Source organism: Vespula vulgaris, chromosome 2 (genome assembly GCF_905475345.1).
Source record: "Vespula vulgaris chromosome 2, iyVesVulg1.1, whole genome shotgun sequence".
NCBI classification, from domain to species: domain Eukaryota; kingdom Metazoa; phylum Arthropoda; class Insecta; order Hymenoptera; family Vespidae; genus Vespula; species Vespula vulgaris.
In genome coordinates this window covers 4228720-4245043 of record NC_066587.1, presented here as the reverse complement: position 1 = coordinate 4245043, position 16324 = coordinate 4228720, and the positions used below count along the sequence as shown (strand labels likewise).

The 16324-nt window shown below is 33.2% G+C and overlaps 4 protein-coding genes across 6 annotated transcripts; 2 read left to right on the top strand and 2 right to left on the bottom strand.

The window, feature by feature from the left end:
• Positions 1 to 988: 988 nt before the first annotated feature.
• Positions 989 to 2995, top strand: LOC127072467 (5'-deoxynucleotidase HDDC2). Its single transcript, XM_051012907.1, has 4 exons — positions 989 to 1156; positions 1404 to 1528; positions 1647 to 1815; positions 1959 to 2995. The coding sequence occupies exons 1-4, from the start codon at positions 1103 to 1105 to the stop codon at positions 2187 to 2189; spliced, it is 579 nt and encodes a 192-aa protein (XP_050868864.1). The 5' UTR covers positions 989 to 1102; the 3' UTR covers positions 2190 to 2995.
• Positions 2996 to 3143: 148 nt separating this feature from the next.
• LOC127072453 (nicotinamidase-like) lies at positions 3144 to 5959 on the top strand. The gene is made up of 4 exons (XM_051012895.1): positions 3144 to 3750; positions 4508 to 4754; positions 4929 to 5075; positions 5166 to 5959. The coding sequence occupies exons 1-4, from the start codon at positions 3539 to 3541 to the stop codon at positions 5571 to 5573; spliced, it is 1014 nt and encodes a 337-aa protein (XP_050868852.1). The 5' UTR covers positions 3144 to 3538; the 3' UTR covers positions 5574 to 5959.
• LOC127072458 (C-type lectin domain family 9 member A) lies at positions 5948 to 7817 on the bottom strand. The gene is made up of 7 exons (XM_051012903.1): positions 7718 to 7817; positions 7569 to 7629; positions 7387 to 7472; positions 7026 to 7247; positions 6845 to 6949; positions 6483 to 6774; positions 5948 to 6412 (listed from the first exon to the last, which is right to left on the bottom strand). Exons 3-7 carry the CDS (start codon positions 7463 to 7465, stop codon positions 6253 to 6255), a joined length of 858 nt encoding a protein of 285 aa, XP_050868860.1. The 5' UTR covers positions 7466 to 7472; positions 7569 to 7629; positions 7718 to 7817; the 3' UTR covers positions 5948 to 6252.
• A 94-nt stretch (positions 7818 to 7911) lies between these two features.
• On the bottom strand, positions 7912 to 15947 carry LOC127072439 (protocadherin-16). Of its 3 annotated transcripts, XR_007785432.1 has the most exons (20): positions 15751 to 15947; positions 15470 to 15651; positions 14425 to 14538; positions 12772 to 13058; positions 12600 to 12692; positions 12295 to 12402; positions 12115 to 12216; positions 11913 to 12038; positions 11634 to 11828; positions 11416 to 11497; positions 11140 to 11249; positions 10914 to 11060; positions 10731 to 10845; positions 10557 to 10626; positions 10380 to 10490; positions 10130 to 10303; positions 9703 to 10040; positions 9034 to 9305; positions 8337 to 8910; positions 7912 to 8208 (listed from the first exon to the last, which is right to left on the bottom strand). XR_007785432.1 is itself a non-coding variant. In XM_051012877.1 (19 exons), the coding sequence occupies exons 3-19, from the start codon at positions 14489 to 14491 to the stop codon at positions 8821 to 8823; spliced, it is 2487 nt and encodes an 828-aa protein (XP_050868834.1). In that variant the 5' UTR covers positions 14492 to 14538; positions 15470 to 15651; positions 15751 to 15947; the 3' UTR covers positions 7912 to 8820. The 3 variants fall into 3 exon arrangements, 2 of the variants coding, with proteins under 2 accessions (XP_050868834.1, XP_050868843.1); XM_051012877.1 differs by having other exon boundaries at positions 7912 to 8910; XM_051012886.1 differs by having other exon boundaries at positions 7913 to 8910; positions 9787 to 10040; positions 15751 to 15945.
• Positions 15948 to 16324: the final 377 nt, after the last annotated feature.

Sequence of the window (16324 nt, the reverse complement as noted above, 5' to 3'; positions counted from 1 at the left end):
GTCAAAAGCTTGTTTGCATTTTGAGCGATGAAATTAATACAGTTAGATCGAACATTCTTCCTCAGTCTCTCTCTCTCTTTTCTTCACCGATTTTTTAAATCATTGAATACAACCAAAAATAAATATATTGATATTTTATACATTTAAAAGTTAATTTAAAATATTCAAATCTGAAAAGAAAATAAATTTACTACAAAAAAGAAATGATAACGAATTGTATTTTAATAAAAAGTGTTTGAAATTGAAGATCTAGGAGAATTGTGTATATGTGTGTGGTGTGTGTATGTATATATATTATATATATCTGTTTGTCTATTGTATACTTTGTCTCTGTCTGTTTTTGTTTCTGCTTCGTCTCTGTATCTATATTTCTCCTGCTCCTTCTCTCTCTCTCTCTCTCTCTCTCTCTTTCTATCTATCTCTCTCTCTCTCTCTATCTATGTCTCTATCTCTCTTTCTCTCTGTATGGAAACGCATTCTATGTAGGTGTCCCAAATACACATATACAGAATCCTAAAATCATTAATTGATCTTTGAGGAGATGAAAGAGGATACCATTTTAAGACGAAAGTTTCTCTGTTACTTTTCTCTCCGATTATTATTCACTGAGTTATTTAACAATTAAGTCGACCAATCCCGTACGCGCATAACATAGCGTATTTGATCAAATTGAACAAATGATTGAAAGATGAAAGAAAGGAGGGGCACACGAAATAAAATCTATATATATATATATATATATGTTAACAAACAATGAAATTTAACTAGTGTAATTATTGTTAATTTTAATATAAAAATAATTTTTATTTTAATATAAAATTATACGAATCATGTATCAATATAAAAATTAATATAACAATATAACAACATAAAAAACTGTTTTATAATGAAACAATTATTATAAATAAATTATCAATATTGATTAGATAGTACCATTTCCGTATGTTAAAAATTGACCAATCATTGATGAGAAAAACCATTTCCTAGAAGTACGGATGTAGAGCAACCGTTTCACTATCTTGGTATATTATACATTAGTGACATTCCTATTTATTCGAAAGTGGAGCTATTAGACTTTGGAGTGTACAAAGGCAAATTATTAATGATGGATGTGAAAAAAATTCATGAATTTATGGAATTAGTTGGACGTCTGAAGGTAATAATCAGTAATAATTAAAATTAATTAAATGTATATATGCCAATTAAAATATGTAGACACTAAGCTTTTATCACATGTTTACTGTAGATAAATGTCCTTGTTTGAGTTGTCTATACAAATCAAAACGATATATTTTCTCACATTATAATTTTATTATGTAATATTAATATCTAATAATGTTATTATGTAATAGTAGATTAGTTTTTAATAATTTTAATTAGCTTTTCTTTTTTTACCTTTTCAGCACATGAAAAGAACTGGATGGGTATTAAGAAAAATTCCTGATCCTGAAACAATAGCAGGACATATGTACAGGATGGCTATTCTTTCTTTATTAGCAGATAGTGAAGATAATTTAGATAAAAACAAGTAAGAAATGAATTTCTTTTTTTCCAAAACTAGCATTATGCCCTGTTTTAGCATCCTACATTTAATATCTATTTGGAAGATTGACTAATAGAAAGTATGGTTGTAATATTATTTTTAGAATTATGCAAATGACTCTAATTCATGATTTAGCTGAATGTATTGTTGGAGATATAACACCCTTTTGTGGTGTTTCTCCTGAGGAAAAACATAGACGAGAAGATGCCGCAATGGAAGAAATCTGTCAACTTTTAGGCGATAAAGGTCCAACTATATTACAAATATTTCGTGTAAGCTGATATGTTTTTACATCTCATTTATCCGATATATTTTAAAAGATCTCTATTAATAATATAAATCTCTAATAATAGTATAAAAATATTGATTTATGTTTTTATATAATTATATATATCTTTTATTTTTTTATATATAGGAATATGAAAAACAAGAGTCTCCAGAAGCTCAATATGTAAAAGATTTGGACAGACTAGATTTAATTATGCAAGCATATGAATACGAGAAACGTGATAATATCCCGGGTAAATTAGAGGAGTTTTTTTCATCATCAGTAGGTAAAATTAAACATCCATTCATCAACAAAATTGCAGATGAAATTAGCAGTAAAAGAAGTATTTTATTTTCTAATTTAAGTAAAACAGAATGACAACATAGATTAAAATATGAATTTAATTTTTAAACATATAGATTTTAATATATCAGGTAAGATTTTGTTCTACAGTTTTATTCGTTTAGAAACTGTACATTTTACTAATTTAGACAAATATTACGTAACAATAAACGTAACTATTATTATGTCCAGTTACTTAAAATATTTCACTTACTAAAAGCATAAACGAAAAAACGTAGTAAAGATTAAAGAGCAAAAATAAAAATAACAGTCTGTTATTGTGTTATTTAAATATTAAACGTTAATGTTTAACCAAAGATGTAAGAATTGTAATTTGATAAAAAAGGATTGTTTTATTTATAAAAATAACAGTTATAGTGATGTTAATTATTTTAACTTTTGACTTAAGCACATGTTGCTTTGTGATTACATATACATTGCTGTTAATACGCGACAACTAGGTGAAATAATTTGTATACTATATACGTGTAAAGTTCCATTTATCATTTGATAAACCATTAAAAAAATGAAACAAGGAAATAGTATTATAAAGTTATGCCTTAATGCAGTGACAAGTAAAGTATATATTTGTACATAAGTTATATATATGCAAGAAATATTTCAATTAATATACAATTGTCACTGAGCGTATCAAGATATAGTATTTAAGTTTCAATATTTAAATATTTTATCCTAATGGATACAGAAACAGAAATGAATGAAGCATAGTCATGTATGTGGATCTAATTATAATTTAAAAATTTGATATTTATTCATGTTACTTAACATATGTTGTATACTAGAATCACATACGTGTACCTAATAAAAGAATTACAGACTAACATATTTCATAAATAAATTCATATTTCTCGTTACGATTATTAAATTATTAATTATCATAGACACGAATTATTAATTACCTCCTTATCATAACCTTTAATAAATATTTATGAAGAAAAAAATCTCTATTCATAAAAGGAAAAAGTTTCGCGCGAAAGACGATAGAAGTCGCTGGTTAAATGTCCAAAAAATATTGATTTTTTATACTAGAAACTATCGTATGAAATGACGAATCCTTTTCATAATTTAATAATCATCAACATAAAATTTTTTAAATTAACTACGTTATCAATATTAACACTTATATAGCATTTTTATCAATATAAAACAGATTGAATAAATATTACAGGTTGAGACTACGGATTAGTATTTAAGGGCGTGCTCAAGGTAACTCGCGTCAGTTGCTTTGATGAAAGCGTTCGCAAACACATCGTTTCGTACTGTGTCACATAATTTATTTTTCCTATCTTTCTACCATACTTAATTCAAATCTACAAAGCAATTATTGTTTCGCAATATTTATACGATCTATAGAGTTAATCAATATGATAAACGAAATAGATTGGAAATCAGCCGATAATATTTTCAAAACTTTCGATGTAAACAAAGACGGTGTGCTCGATGAAAAAGAATTTTTTCTTCTATGCGAGAAATTTTACGGTGAAGAAGAAGTGAATAAAAATGAATGGAGGGTTAAAGAAATTTTTAAAATATTTAGCTTAAATGATGAGGGATTAAAAGAATCAAAATGGAAAAGGTATCGTAAAATTTATTTTATGCGATATAATCGTTGGAAGTATGTTTATGTTATTTTTTAAAATCCATTTTCGATATATTATATTTCATTTTATACTTTTAAAAGTTAAAGCCTTTTTATTATCAATAATGACTATAATCACTATTATCGTATGCTCGTTATTCCACCGGTAACTATAATCTTTTTACATATTCAATGTATACTACCGATGACGAAAAATTTTACATTGACTTATAATTTTGAATTAAAATTGAGTAAGAAATCAATAATTAGCATGACATGACAAGGTATTAAATTTTATACTCTATTAATGTTTAAATATACGGTTGATCCACGCTTATGTGTCCGCTCATGTGTCCACTCATGTTCTGACTCAGCGAACGATACTACTGGCATACCGAAATGATTTAATCTTTTTCGTGTTTTATTTAATTTTCTTTCACGGTAGTCTTGTTAATCAATAATATTATTCATATGTGAATATATATGTGTAGAAAAATTGATAATGAGATGTTAAAATGATAATATTAAAGAATTATTCACTAAGCATATTCAAATTTTGACGCGTAATTAATAACAAATTTGGCGCGGAATATTAACAATTTCAAATTTGTTAAAAAAGAAAAGAAAGAAAACAAAAGATGTAAAAAATAATTTTTCCGGAGGATTATACAAAATGATTTCTCATTGAACCGTATTATATAATATACATATATATATAACTGTTACGCTTATGTAATCGTTTTACTTTCGATAGATGCTTTACAAAATGGATACAAAAAAAACCTGTAAATGTATTAATAGTAGTCGATGTACAAAACGACTTTATTGATGGAAATTTAGCATTACCTAATCGTACGGGTTATGAAGTAATAAAACCGATTAATCGTTTGTTGAAAAAAGTTCATTGGGATCAAGTTATTTATTCGTTCGATTGGCATCCTAAAAATCATATTAGTTTTTACGACAATCTTGCTGAACGAAAACTGCATCCGTCATCTAAAGTATGTATATTTCAAATTCTAACATTTATAATAGGTCCCCGTATTGACGTAACTCTAATTATACTAACGTAACTTTAATTAATATGACGTAACGCTGTCCAGATTCGTCATTATTATGTAACAATTACATACATCTATTATCTACGTCAAAACAATAGTTCTTTTTATTCGTAGATTACAAAAGAACTAGCTAAACCATTTGATACTGTTACTTTTTTAAAACCACGGTTGGAACAAACACTTTGGCCAAGACATTGCGTAATGAATTCGTGGGGTGCAAAATTAAATAGTGATCTGTATATATCACCAGACTCTATACAGGTATGTGCAATAAAATTTCCATTAATATTATTTTACTCTCGAAAACATCTATTGTTATTCTCGCTATATTTACATTATATTCTATTTAAGATATACAAGGGTCAAAATCCAGATAGTGATGCTTACTCGGTTTTCACAAAAGAAAACGTGAAGACGAATTCGAAACTGGAGACGATTTTATTGAAAATCAAAGCCACAGATTTGTACATTTGTGGATTGGCCACGGACGTTTGCGTGAAAGCAACATGTCTCGATGGATTGAGTTTGGGCTATAATGTAATTATGATCGAGGATAGCTGCCGTGGTATCGATAAAAACAATACAGAAGAAGCGAAAAAATTGATCATAGAAAACGGTGGTTTGGTGACGAATAGTAATCATGTTTTTTCTCTTGTGAACGAAGAAAAGCGAAGTTTGATTCTTGATCATCAAGCTGCGAAAAAACACTTTGTAAAACCTTCAATTCCCATTGATAACAAAAATGCATTAGCGGACTAATGTGTTCTTCATAATCGTATATAGAGATGATGATTCTAACGAAACGGTTCCTTTAATCTTACCTCTTATATTTTTTAAATCAAGTATTAGTAGTTTAATAATTTTTTAAAGTATTCTTCCAAAAAGAAAAAATCCATATAAAAATACATATTTCTTATTAAATAATAATTATATATATATACATATAACTATTATTATGTTCGTATGTATAGTAGCGGATTTACGCACAAGGGGCGGAGGCGATATATTTAAAATTTAATATCTAATGGCCGGTATATACATGTTTGTGAATATTTGCGAGTATAATCAACTTTGAGTAATGTATTTTTCACTTCATCAATTGCATGAAAAATTAAAAAGTGAGAAAATATATATATTGGTGTATAATTGATTTATTTTAATGGAGACCTAAAAAATTGTTAACAACTTAGGAGCCTTGAAAGTTAAATTCGACAATGTCAATATCTTTCAGGGTATCCAAATTAAATGAATAAAATGTTATTAACAACTTGGTGCATGAAACAGTCTCGAGCTACGAGTTCAACTGCGCTCGTAACGATAGTTTATATTGATCGAAGAGACTGATTACACCACACGCGATATATAAAAAAAAAATTCTCGGAAAACGAACATGACGTGTATTGTAAATAATTAAACAATCCTACAAAAATCCTTGAACTCAGCTAATTGTATCGGATAACATCCGTACTGTTCTCTCGATTTTATTCGCTGACTCATCGTCTGTGGTTAATTCGCAAATGAATTTCTGCCTTGACGCACATTCCTCACCCTTGTAAGAATAAATCTTCGAAGATAGATCGTAGAACAATTTTAGACACCTAAAATATTTACATTGAAAGACAAGAAATTGAACAGGGTAAAAAATAAAAAATTATGATTGTTAATAACCTGCCGTTCCCAACGACAGCCTGTTTCGTATCATTATGAATAGGTCTGGCACTTCCGGCCCAGATCCATAAAAGACCAGGATTCAAACCACCTGTCCAAAAGTTTTTGCCTTTGAGCTTCGTATTTCCTTGAAGATACGAAATTACATCCTGATTTTCAACAATGGTTTCGAATTCGACCAAATGTCCTCCCATACCTCGGCAAAGACTAGCGGATGACTTCCAATCGTATTCACGATCACTAAAATAATAGCAATACTGACCGATGCTCGTGTAGTTCGATGGACAGGAATCTGTAAGATTTTGATCAGCAACAAAAATGTAAAAAAAATTTTTTATTAAAGACAGAACTAACTTATTTACCTTTGTTAGCGGTAGATCCAGAAATAACATAATACAAAAGTTCTTCGGCTCTTCTAAGACGTTTTTCTACGTAATCCACTCTATATACAAGTTTCTCGATCGCACCTGAAAACAAAAGTATTAACAAGAGCTTCTGTAAAATGATCTAAAGAAAATGTCCTTATAAGATTATTATCTTTACCGAGTAAATAAATGTCTGTTTCAGAAACGTCTCTCTTATTCTGTGTTCCCTTGGTCGATACTGTTAATACTTTGTCATCTAATTTCATTACCTTCGATATTCTTGACATGCCAGAATTCGCGGTAGTGACAATCCAATCTTCTAAAATTTCGCTCCAAGGTCCTATTCTACGACTTTCAAGTACATTCGTCTCGTTTGTTGATGTCGTAAAAGAAGACTCGGCTAATAATAATTGCACAAAATACAAAATTAACACAAACTCGTAATAATTAATTGTAATAAATTATTTTGTACCATTCCTTAATCTCTTATAGTGAGGTAAATTATCGAAGGAAAATAAATTTCCTCTTTGGTAATGTACCCGAAATTTCGATGATGATTACTGCCGATGACATCAATAAAATTGATAAAAATGTTCGTAAATATTTCGTTTGGCTCATGATTGTACTGCAATTTGATAAGAATAAATTTATTATAAAAAAAAATTTTTATTCATATTTCTATAAATAGAAAATAAACGTACTACGTCATATTTAATCATACCTTTAGATGCTGTCAATGACTCTGGAATTTCCCGCTTTCTCCGCGTATCTCCGTCGCATACCTTGAAAGCATAGTGATGATAAATAAAATAAATATTCTAGTAGATTTTTATAATTTACAAGATTATAATTTATATGTACACAACTTACAAAACTTGTAATTTTATCGGAAAGTTGTTCTCTCGAATAAGAAGATTAATACTTCCGCATTATTTCATTCAAAATACGAACACTGTGTTCTCTACGCGTGAATGTTTAACGTACGACTGACGATAAACGATCCGAAAGGATGATCAGCCGAAGACTTCTCTGGGTCACTTTCTCCCCTCCTCGAAAAACAAGTCACTTTCTTTTACAAGTTCGTTTATAATGTTATTCTATACGACGATTGCTCCTATGAGAAAAGATACTCTCAAGGAGAATGAAAGAAATCAATTAAGCGTTATAATGAACATTAAATATATATATATATATGTAACTCTTCAAAGTTTATTATCATTTTTCGAAAGACTATAACAACGATATTTAATGACATAATCTTTCATTTATATCTTCAAACTTATACGTTAAATAGATCTTTGCGATGTACCAAAGAATCTCAAACGAAGATTAATGATCATTGGTAACTCGACACTTCCTACCTAGAAATATTTACTTCATATTTACAAATATTTTTTTAACTTCACTTATAATAAGAAATATACATACATATATATATATATATATGCATATACATATACACATACATATACATATATATCCGTAATACCCGAGATTTTTGAGAACTACGGAATGGTGGTCCCTTTATTTCGGCTCGATCATGATATCGCAAAATCCAGGTCTACCTCTTGAATAAGTGATCGTCCGCAAAGATCGACCTACTGACCTCGATGCTCTCGATTACGTAGAGTTGAAAAGCATTTGCGTTCACATGTACGCTTTAGTATCTAATCATATGGATGAACGAGAGTTTAGATAAAGCGATATGCGATCGTACAATGATGTAAGATGAATTGTTATTATTGATCAAAGATATTGATTACAATTTATTCAATATTAATTTCATTAATATAATTCCGTTTATTCGAACTAGAATCAATATCTTCGACTATGATATAATAATATTGTCTTTCGCTGTCCGAAGAAAAAAATACGTTTTTCCTATTCAAATAAATTATAATAATATTAACAATGAAATACATTCTTTTTAATGCGAAACGTAGAAAAAGCAATATCGTACTTCGAATTCAATTTTAAAAATAAACGGTAAGATTTAGACGTTCGGTTTCAGTTTTAGTGCTTCCTGGCCTGGTTTCTGCTCTTACATCGATACTTTCCACAGTCTGCAATACAATAGTATGTATTCAGTTTCGTCTAATAATAACTACGTGATCTATAAATTTTATCATTTCGAGTAATTTCGATCATCTATCTAAGTACTATACTAAGAAAATATTGAAACTTACCCTATCGTCGTCGTCCCAGGAAAGTTTTTTAACTCTCGGAGACATTGATCCTACTGGCCAGACAGTCATCAGAGAGTCCGGTGGGTCACCGGAGCAAGTAGACGAATCGTGGGAAGTTGCGTCGAGATTGCTTCTTGCACTCAAGTCGTTCATGTTTTGAACAAGACCGCCGATATTTGGAATGTTTGAAGTTGCTGATAAGGCAGGTGGATTCGGGGCTGGAGCGATCTTATGCCTAGCATAGAGAGGTAGCTGTCTAGCCGACGCGACACCTGTACCCAATAATATTTAGTAGTGAACTAATGAAGTTCCCAGTGCACTCAACCCTTCTTTCTTTTACATTCAATCGATTTTTGTTAAAATACGACATCGAATGAATATAATCAGTATCTTACATATCATTATATTGTATTATACAAATTTATCGATGATCAATATAACAAAAGGAAAAAGTGTTTTTACTATGAACAATTTCAATTCGAATTTCTACTTATCCTTTCCTAGACTTTATCGCTAAAAGTTTCCTCGTCTTGGCCGACATCGTTCGATATGTGATTAATGGAAGATAAATGTATAACACGAATCAAAGCCAATAATATCTAAGCCGATTTTCATCGATCGTCGAGAAGAAAGGATTGAGACTCGTAACGTGGCTTCTTCCGGACATACTTGAGCTAGCTCGTACGAATCGCCGTTCGAAACGGTGCGAAGAGCGCATCGTACCGTCATGAATTACTCGTGACGGGAACATACTTTTGATCGTGGCGGCGTAGGCTCGTTCGTTCAATTCTCCGAAACCAGGTGCGTCGAGATCGGTGACGGTCTCGTTAACGTTACTTCCACTCTCGTTCGTAGTAGAACGCTTCCTGTAGCTATTCTCTGAAGTATCCTGAAGAGCACTGGCTCCTAATACTTGTGGCGTTGGACTCAAAGCTGATGGCACCGGCGATTTCTCGCGATATCCGGTTCCAACGGAACTTACAGATCCACCACTTTTGGTCCCTTTGCTGCGAAGCATTTTTACAATTTTATTATCAGCCTATCCATGATAATATTTCCTTTTTCTATATACTTCCTATATTTCTAATTAACTTACTGCTTATATATGTAAAGAATAAGAATAAGTATGACGACTCCAAGCAGTCCTAAAACAGCTCCAAAAACTGCTACTAAAAGAACACTGCTTCCCAACCAAGCGGGTGCAGCCCTTGCTGCTACGGGTAATGAGGCACCGTTCGGTATATGAACTATTACAGGTACCATGCTCGATCTAAAATGAAAATGTTTATCATGCGTGAAATGATTATTTCTCAGAAAGCTATTTTAAATCTACATTAAATACGTACCTTGGAGGACGTCCTGAATCCGAAACAACTGCTACCAGACGAGCCATTGAACCATTTATGGTATTTACAGATCTTAAAATCAACTCACCATTGTCATGTATTTCGAATGACCTAAAATTTCATATGTTATTTTATCAAATCTTATATATAAATAAATATAATTTAAAAACGAGGTACCTTGCATCTGGACCTCTTAAAGACAATCGAATCATATCGTCTCTGTCGCCATCCGCGGCTTCCAATCTTCCTAAAAATTCATATGCAGTCGATATTCTTTCCGAAATAAATACATAAAATACAAAAACCACTGACTTATAAAAGTGTACATTGTGAACTGTGAATACAACTTACCGACAATAGATCCTTCTTTCAAAGAACGCGCATGGAATTCATATCTGGGATGTCGAAATCGTGGTTCCCATTCGTTCACATCCTCAACCGATACGTTGACTCTGGACGTATCGTTCTACATCAAATAATTAAAATAAGTATCGGTAATAAAAATATTGTTAAAAGAAGTTGAGATAAACGTACAAAGTAACCGTCAGTAACTTGTACTAGAAAACTATGTTGAGTCCTTTTCTCATAATCAAGAGTACCCTTCAAAATTAATTCACCAGAAGGAGTTACGGAGAACCTTTCCAAATCTTCAACCGCTCCAACAAGCCAAAATCTTAATATCTAAAACATTGACAACAATCTTCTTTTAAACCAAAATACATATTTAAACAAAATACATTGCATTATACTGAATACTTACAGAATCAGCTCTATTGACGCTCATAGTTAGAATAACGCTACCAGGCGGTGTATTCTCCGGAATTTTTACTTGATAATCTTTTAGCGTAAACTTCGTAGGTACTCGACCACCTAATTGCAACGTATTGTGTCAATGATCAAGTCAATTATTTTTAATAATTTAAAGAAAATGTATGATGATTATATACGTAATACGTCAAGCGTAATTACCTTCGAAATTCAAATTATTCACAGTCACGATTAACAGTATGACAAACTCATTATGGTAATTATTTACCTGCAGTAGGACCTAAAGCATCCTCTCGAGATACAACGATAGTCGCCAATGCATACCTATCAGGATTGTCTATCTGAGTAGCCTACGAATCCAATGACAAAATTAGAAACCGTATCTTATAAAACAAGATACGATATAACTTTTTTTAATCTTTTTATTTCTTTTTAAAGAAAGAAAAATACATTAAGTATTTATAAAGAGATGGCAAGATAACTCACTTTAACGACGATCGTAGCAGGAGACAAGAGTTCATTTTCTTGCAACGATCGTATGATGACTATTTCGGCAGTGTCAGGATTTAAAAGAAGAAAAGGTAAAATTCCTCCTTGAATCGTATATCTAACAGGAGCATTTATACCAACATCTTGATCAACAGCCTTTATCGATGCTGGCTCCACTTTCAAAACTGTTCTCTATATGATAAAACAACTATGTATTAATTTGCCTATTTCTCTTTCAAAATTATATATGTATTATTAGATTTTATTAGCATTTACCGTCTTAATTTGCGAAGGAACTTTAACTTTGTACTGATCATTGAGAAACGAAGGATTTTGATCATCGGCATCGATGACGTTCACGTATAACGTCGTAGTCGAGGATCGTGGAGGATTACCCTGATCCTACAAAAGAAAAGAAAATAATATAGTTTATCATTTGATATTTATTAATATTTGATAAAAATATCGATAAACTTACTTGTGCTCGAATATCGATGGAAAAATTCGTGAGAGCTTCGTAATCCAAAGGTTTTCTTAACACTAGCGTACCTTCTAACGCATTCACAAAAACGAAGTATTCCTACGTAAAAATTGAAGATACGTCAACAATTGATGTCAAAAAGAATACGAGTAAACAAAGAACAATGGTGCTATTTACCGAATGAGGTCCCGGTAAAACGGCATATTGCACGGTAGAATAAGGCCCTGGTTGATCTGCATCCACTGCTCGGACACCCTGCAACACTCTTGTGCCAACGACCGTGACCTGAAAATCAAACGGATGTATGATGTTTATGCGCATTGAGTTTATTGCACTTTAATTAGATGCTTGTTCATTGAAACGAAATTAAACAACATAAAGAGCAAATCTAGATACCATGGTTTTTTTCTTCTATAACGATCATATCAAAGGACAATGAACCTAATAAAACGGAAAATAGAAAAATGCCATGTTTCTCTTACCTCAGAAATATTCAATACGTAAGGAGCATTCACGAATTGAGGCGCGTTATCATTGGCATCAGTCACGCGAATATTAACTGGTATCACGAAACCCTAGAAGAAAGATAGGACACGATAAACAATGTTAGCATTAATTTCTCTATCGATCTTTCCGAGGTAAGGTAATACTAACGGGATCTAAAGTACGTTTTCTTTCGCAGATAACGTTAACGTAAACGCTGGCAGGTCCGTCAACACCTTCCTTATCTAGTGGTCTAGTTAACGTTAAATTTTTCGAATAGGGTGAGAACTCGACAGGACTATCAAGTTCTTGAAGTCTCAATTTAATATCTCCGTGTGGCCCTGGATCCCCCAAGACACCAAGGACGCCGACGATATCGCCAACTGCGTGATCCTCGTTGACAAAGAGATGAGCTGCCGTTGCACCGTTTTCCAAGAAACATCTCGTGTCTCGGATCACTACTCAATGTCAAGTATATCACACGATCATGAAAGGAAGATAAGATAAAAGAATAAAGAAAGATATGGGTCATGGAAGGTCTCTACGTTAGGACAATAATACAGATCGCAGTGCAATCGAAGAATTTGCAATTTTAATTCATGATCGACCTATTGTGAACTTTAGAGATTTTAAATAGCGATCACTTACATACGAAAGAATTTTCTCACGATAGAATACATGTATACGTAGGGCTAGTGTCAGTGTCATTTGTAATTTCCGGTTTTCCATAGAATTAAAACCGGTTTTCAACAATACTCGTGACACAAAAATTTTGACCTATGTATTTCGGCTTAACAAAAGTCATATCCGTGATAATGTTACATCGAGTTTAAAGAAGTGTTTCTGATCAATTTCATATTCTTTATTTATCAACCTAAAATTATATTTAAATATATGGATAGGTATTCAGTAATATAATAAATAACGATTACTCGAGGGAACGTTTGAATAGCTAAGTGAAAGAATGGGCGGTGCCGTCCTCGAGCATTGGTGCATTCAAGCACCCATGCACGGCTAGATATTTCATCAAATTTTTTATATCAAACTACTTGATGAAATCGAGACAACACCGACTGTAACGTTAGGTGTCCTTTTTCATCGAATTTCGCTTGGTACCGCGCGTGCCGGATGTCTCTCGGCTTTCACAACGTCCTGCTTGAATCGGTGCATATGTATGGATTCGTACAGAGATATATACGTTCAAATTTTTTTATATCAGACAGTGAATGGAACACGATAAATTTATAACATAACATTCGTTAAGAAAAAAAATACAGAAGAAAAGAGGATTCGTTCAAAGAACATGTCTATTTCTTTTTTATTAGCAAATAAACGAACTTAACTTTTTCAATTGTTAATAATAAATAAAGAAGATTTTTTAACTGTACGATATGTGCATCGTATTCTCGTTCCTGGTACCGTATATTCTTATCGAACAAACTGTTAGCAGGTCTTTCGCAGTAGCGTTCGTGTTTGAACGACGCAAAAACGATGTAAGCGAATCGCGGATGGACGAACGCGCCATTTACGTGGGCACCTTTTGCTTGCGCCTGTGTATGTACGTAAGTATGGTGATGTTACATACGAACGAAGGTATGCGGGAGGGTAGATATGCGCGCTTCCCTGGAGCGGAGTTCCGGCTAATCGTAAGGCAAACTCGGTTCGTTGTAAACTCTACTAGACTCTGCTTCGAGACCTTCGACTAACTTTTGCTTTTCTAAGCTTTCTCGAGTTTCCTCAAGCTTCTTTTCTTTCCTCGAGCGAACTTTTCGAATGTTATTTCGAGTGAAAGGAAAATAAAAGAACTATACTCGGTTCACTCACATTGTCCGGCAATAAATTGGAGCATGCAGGAAAGAAGAGGCAAGATCTTTTGTAAGCTGGTCCCCATAGCGACTCAATGTCATAATCCACCGGCTCGGACCTTGCCTGATGCATCTGTAACGAGAGAGCTTGTTTTACATCGATGGCCACGGAACAGTAGAAAGAGCCGAGCGATCCTATCGAACTATGCCGAGTATGCTAAGAAGAAAGAACGAAATGCGAACGATACTTGAACGTATCTTTCGAATCATGCTCTCTCATTAAAAGGAAACGAAAGAGGACTCTTCGCGTCCTACCTACTTCGTCATGGAGATCGATGATGCGTATTAATTGATGTAACATGGTCGAATTATTCGTTAAAATAGAGTTCGAATAAACACGGTGCGACGAACTTGGATTGATACGGGGGGAGGCCGTTCATAACGCGTGGTTAGAAAGCATGCAGAGAAACTCCTTTATTACGTGGTTATGTAGGACTCTTGGCATCATCGAAGTGCAGAACCGGCGGCAACTTCCTACAGAAGACGTTTCTAAATTCGTAGTCGCGAGTAGCGCCTACAACTGACAGAATACTCCATCCCCTTCGACCTTCCTCTTCGCTTTTCCTTTCGATCTTGCGCTACATCTTTGTTAGGCTATTCGTTCGAAAGTATAATACTTGTCGCATATTGAAATTAATCAATCGCATTTGTTTTTTCCACGAGTTTAATGTAACTTAAATTTTAACAAGTAAAATAAATTCATTGTCAGAGACTGAATGAAGTAATTCAAAACAAATAAAGAAATTGGTTCTGAAATCAAAATTCTTTACTGAGCTGATATAGCTCACTGGGACACCGTACTGTTAATTCGTGCACCGTAAATCCAAACATATCATGAGCAACCTCCGTGAAGCAACTTCCGTAAATATTCAGGTACTCTAAAATCCTTTCTCGTTTCTATCAAATGAACAAGCCCATTGATCATTAAATTAAGACGTATATTTAAAAGAAGGATAAACTAACTAATGAACAAATGCAAATAAAACAGTAACATTTATACTCACCACGAACGTCGTTTATCTCCGGAACTGTATTAGCCATCAATCGTAGAATTCAACTTTGAAAGAACAAAAAAGATAGGACCTAACAATCCACCTGTTTCCTACGATGCACCTGTCCTTTGTCTCACACACACACACACATACAGTTGGTATCACTTTCCTTGTAAATTTGTTCGATCTTTTTCCTAAAAAAATCCAGAAAGATTGATCACGAAAAATAATAAACGATGAAAATGATTGATCGATGTAATGGATAAGATAGTAGTCTTTTTCAAATCACGCACAATTCGATCGAAGAAGCAATACCACGTAAGATATTCCTTGTAAACGAAACAGCAGGCTTGCACTTTGATTCGGTACTACGAAAGACGTGCAGTGGACAAAGCGACGGCTCTCGGGAAGTCGGATCTCTTCGATTCGGCCGGAAGTGGGGGTCCGGCCAAACCACACCAAGCGAACAGGTGTTCGCCTTCGCTCAAAGAGAAGCGAGGGGTGCGTACGTGCGTGAGTGAGTGAGTGAGTGAGTGAGTAAGTGAGTGAGTAAGTGAGTGTGAGTGAGTGAGTGAGTGAGTGAGTGAGTGGGTGAGTATCTGCGTGTGCGCACCAGCCAACCAGCTAGCCAGCCAGCTAGCCAGTCAAAGAGCGGAGTAGTCGCGTGCGACAGTGCGTAACGTTCCGCCCCTCTTCTTCATCCCCATCGGATTCCCCCTTTCGAGAGCTTTCCTATCCATAGTATACTGCACACGGTCTTTCCTTCGATGTAACGCTCAATTATTTCACGTGATTCGTTTCTTTAAAACTTCTCGCATTTGAACTTTTAACGATCCTACCAGGTTCGTGCAATTTAATCGAAATAAA

Bases quoted from the DNA above. Each gene is read 5' to 3' on its own strand.
- LOC127072467 (XM_051012907.1), top strand. From the start codon at position 1,103: ATGATGGATGTGAAAAAAATTCATGAATTTATGGAATTAGTTGGACGT. The intron at 1,157-1,403 runs GTAATAATCAGT...TTACCTTTTCAG, and splicing joins AATTAGTTGGACGTCTGAAG to CACATGAAAAGAACTGGATG. The intron at 1,529-1,646 runs GTAAGAAATGAA...TATTATTTTTAG, and splicing joins GATAATTTAGATAAAAACAA to AATTATGCAAATGACTCTAA.
- LOC127072453 (XM_051012895.1), top strand. From the start codon at position 3,539: ATGATAAACGAAATAGATTGGAAATCAGCCGATAATATTTTCAAAACT. The intron at 3,751-4,507 runs GTATCGTAAAAT...TACTTTCGATAG, and splicing joins AAAGAATCAAAATGGAAAAG to ATGCTTTACAAAATGGATAC. The intron at 5,076-5,165 runs GTATGTGCAATA...ATTCTATTTAAG, and splicing joins TATCACCAGACTCTATACAG to ATATACAAGGGTCAAAATCC.
- LOC127072458 (XM_051012903.1), bottom strand. From the start codon at position 7,465: ATGAGCCAAACGAAATATTTACGAACATTTTTATCAATTTTATTGATG. The intron at 6,950-7,025 runs GTAAAGATAATA...TTTTGTTTTCAG, and splicing joins AACAGACATTTATTTACTCG to GTGCGATCGAGAAACTTGTA. The intron at 6,413-6,482 runs GTTATTAACAAT...TAAATATTTTAG, and splicing joins GCTGTCGTTGGGAACGGCAG to GTGTCTAAAATTGTTCTACG.
- LOC127072439 (XM_051012877.1), bottom strand. From the start codon at position 14,491: ATGGGGACCAGCTTACAAAAGATCTTGCCTCTTCTTTCCTGCATGCTC. The intron at 11,061-11,139 runs GTAAGTATTCAG...TCAATGTTTTAG, and splicing joins GCGTCAATAGAGCTGATTCT to ATATTAAGATTTTGGCTTGT. The intron at 10,627-10,730 runs GTAAGTTGTATT...ATGAATTTTTAG, and splicing joins GAAAGAAGGATCTATTGTCG to GAAGATTGGAAGCCGCGGAT.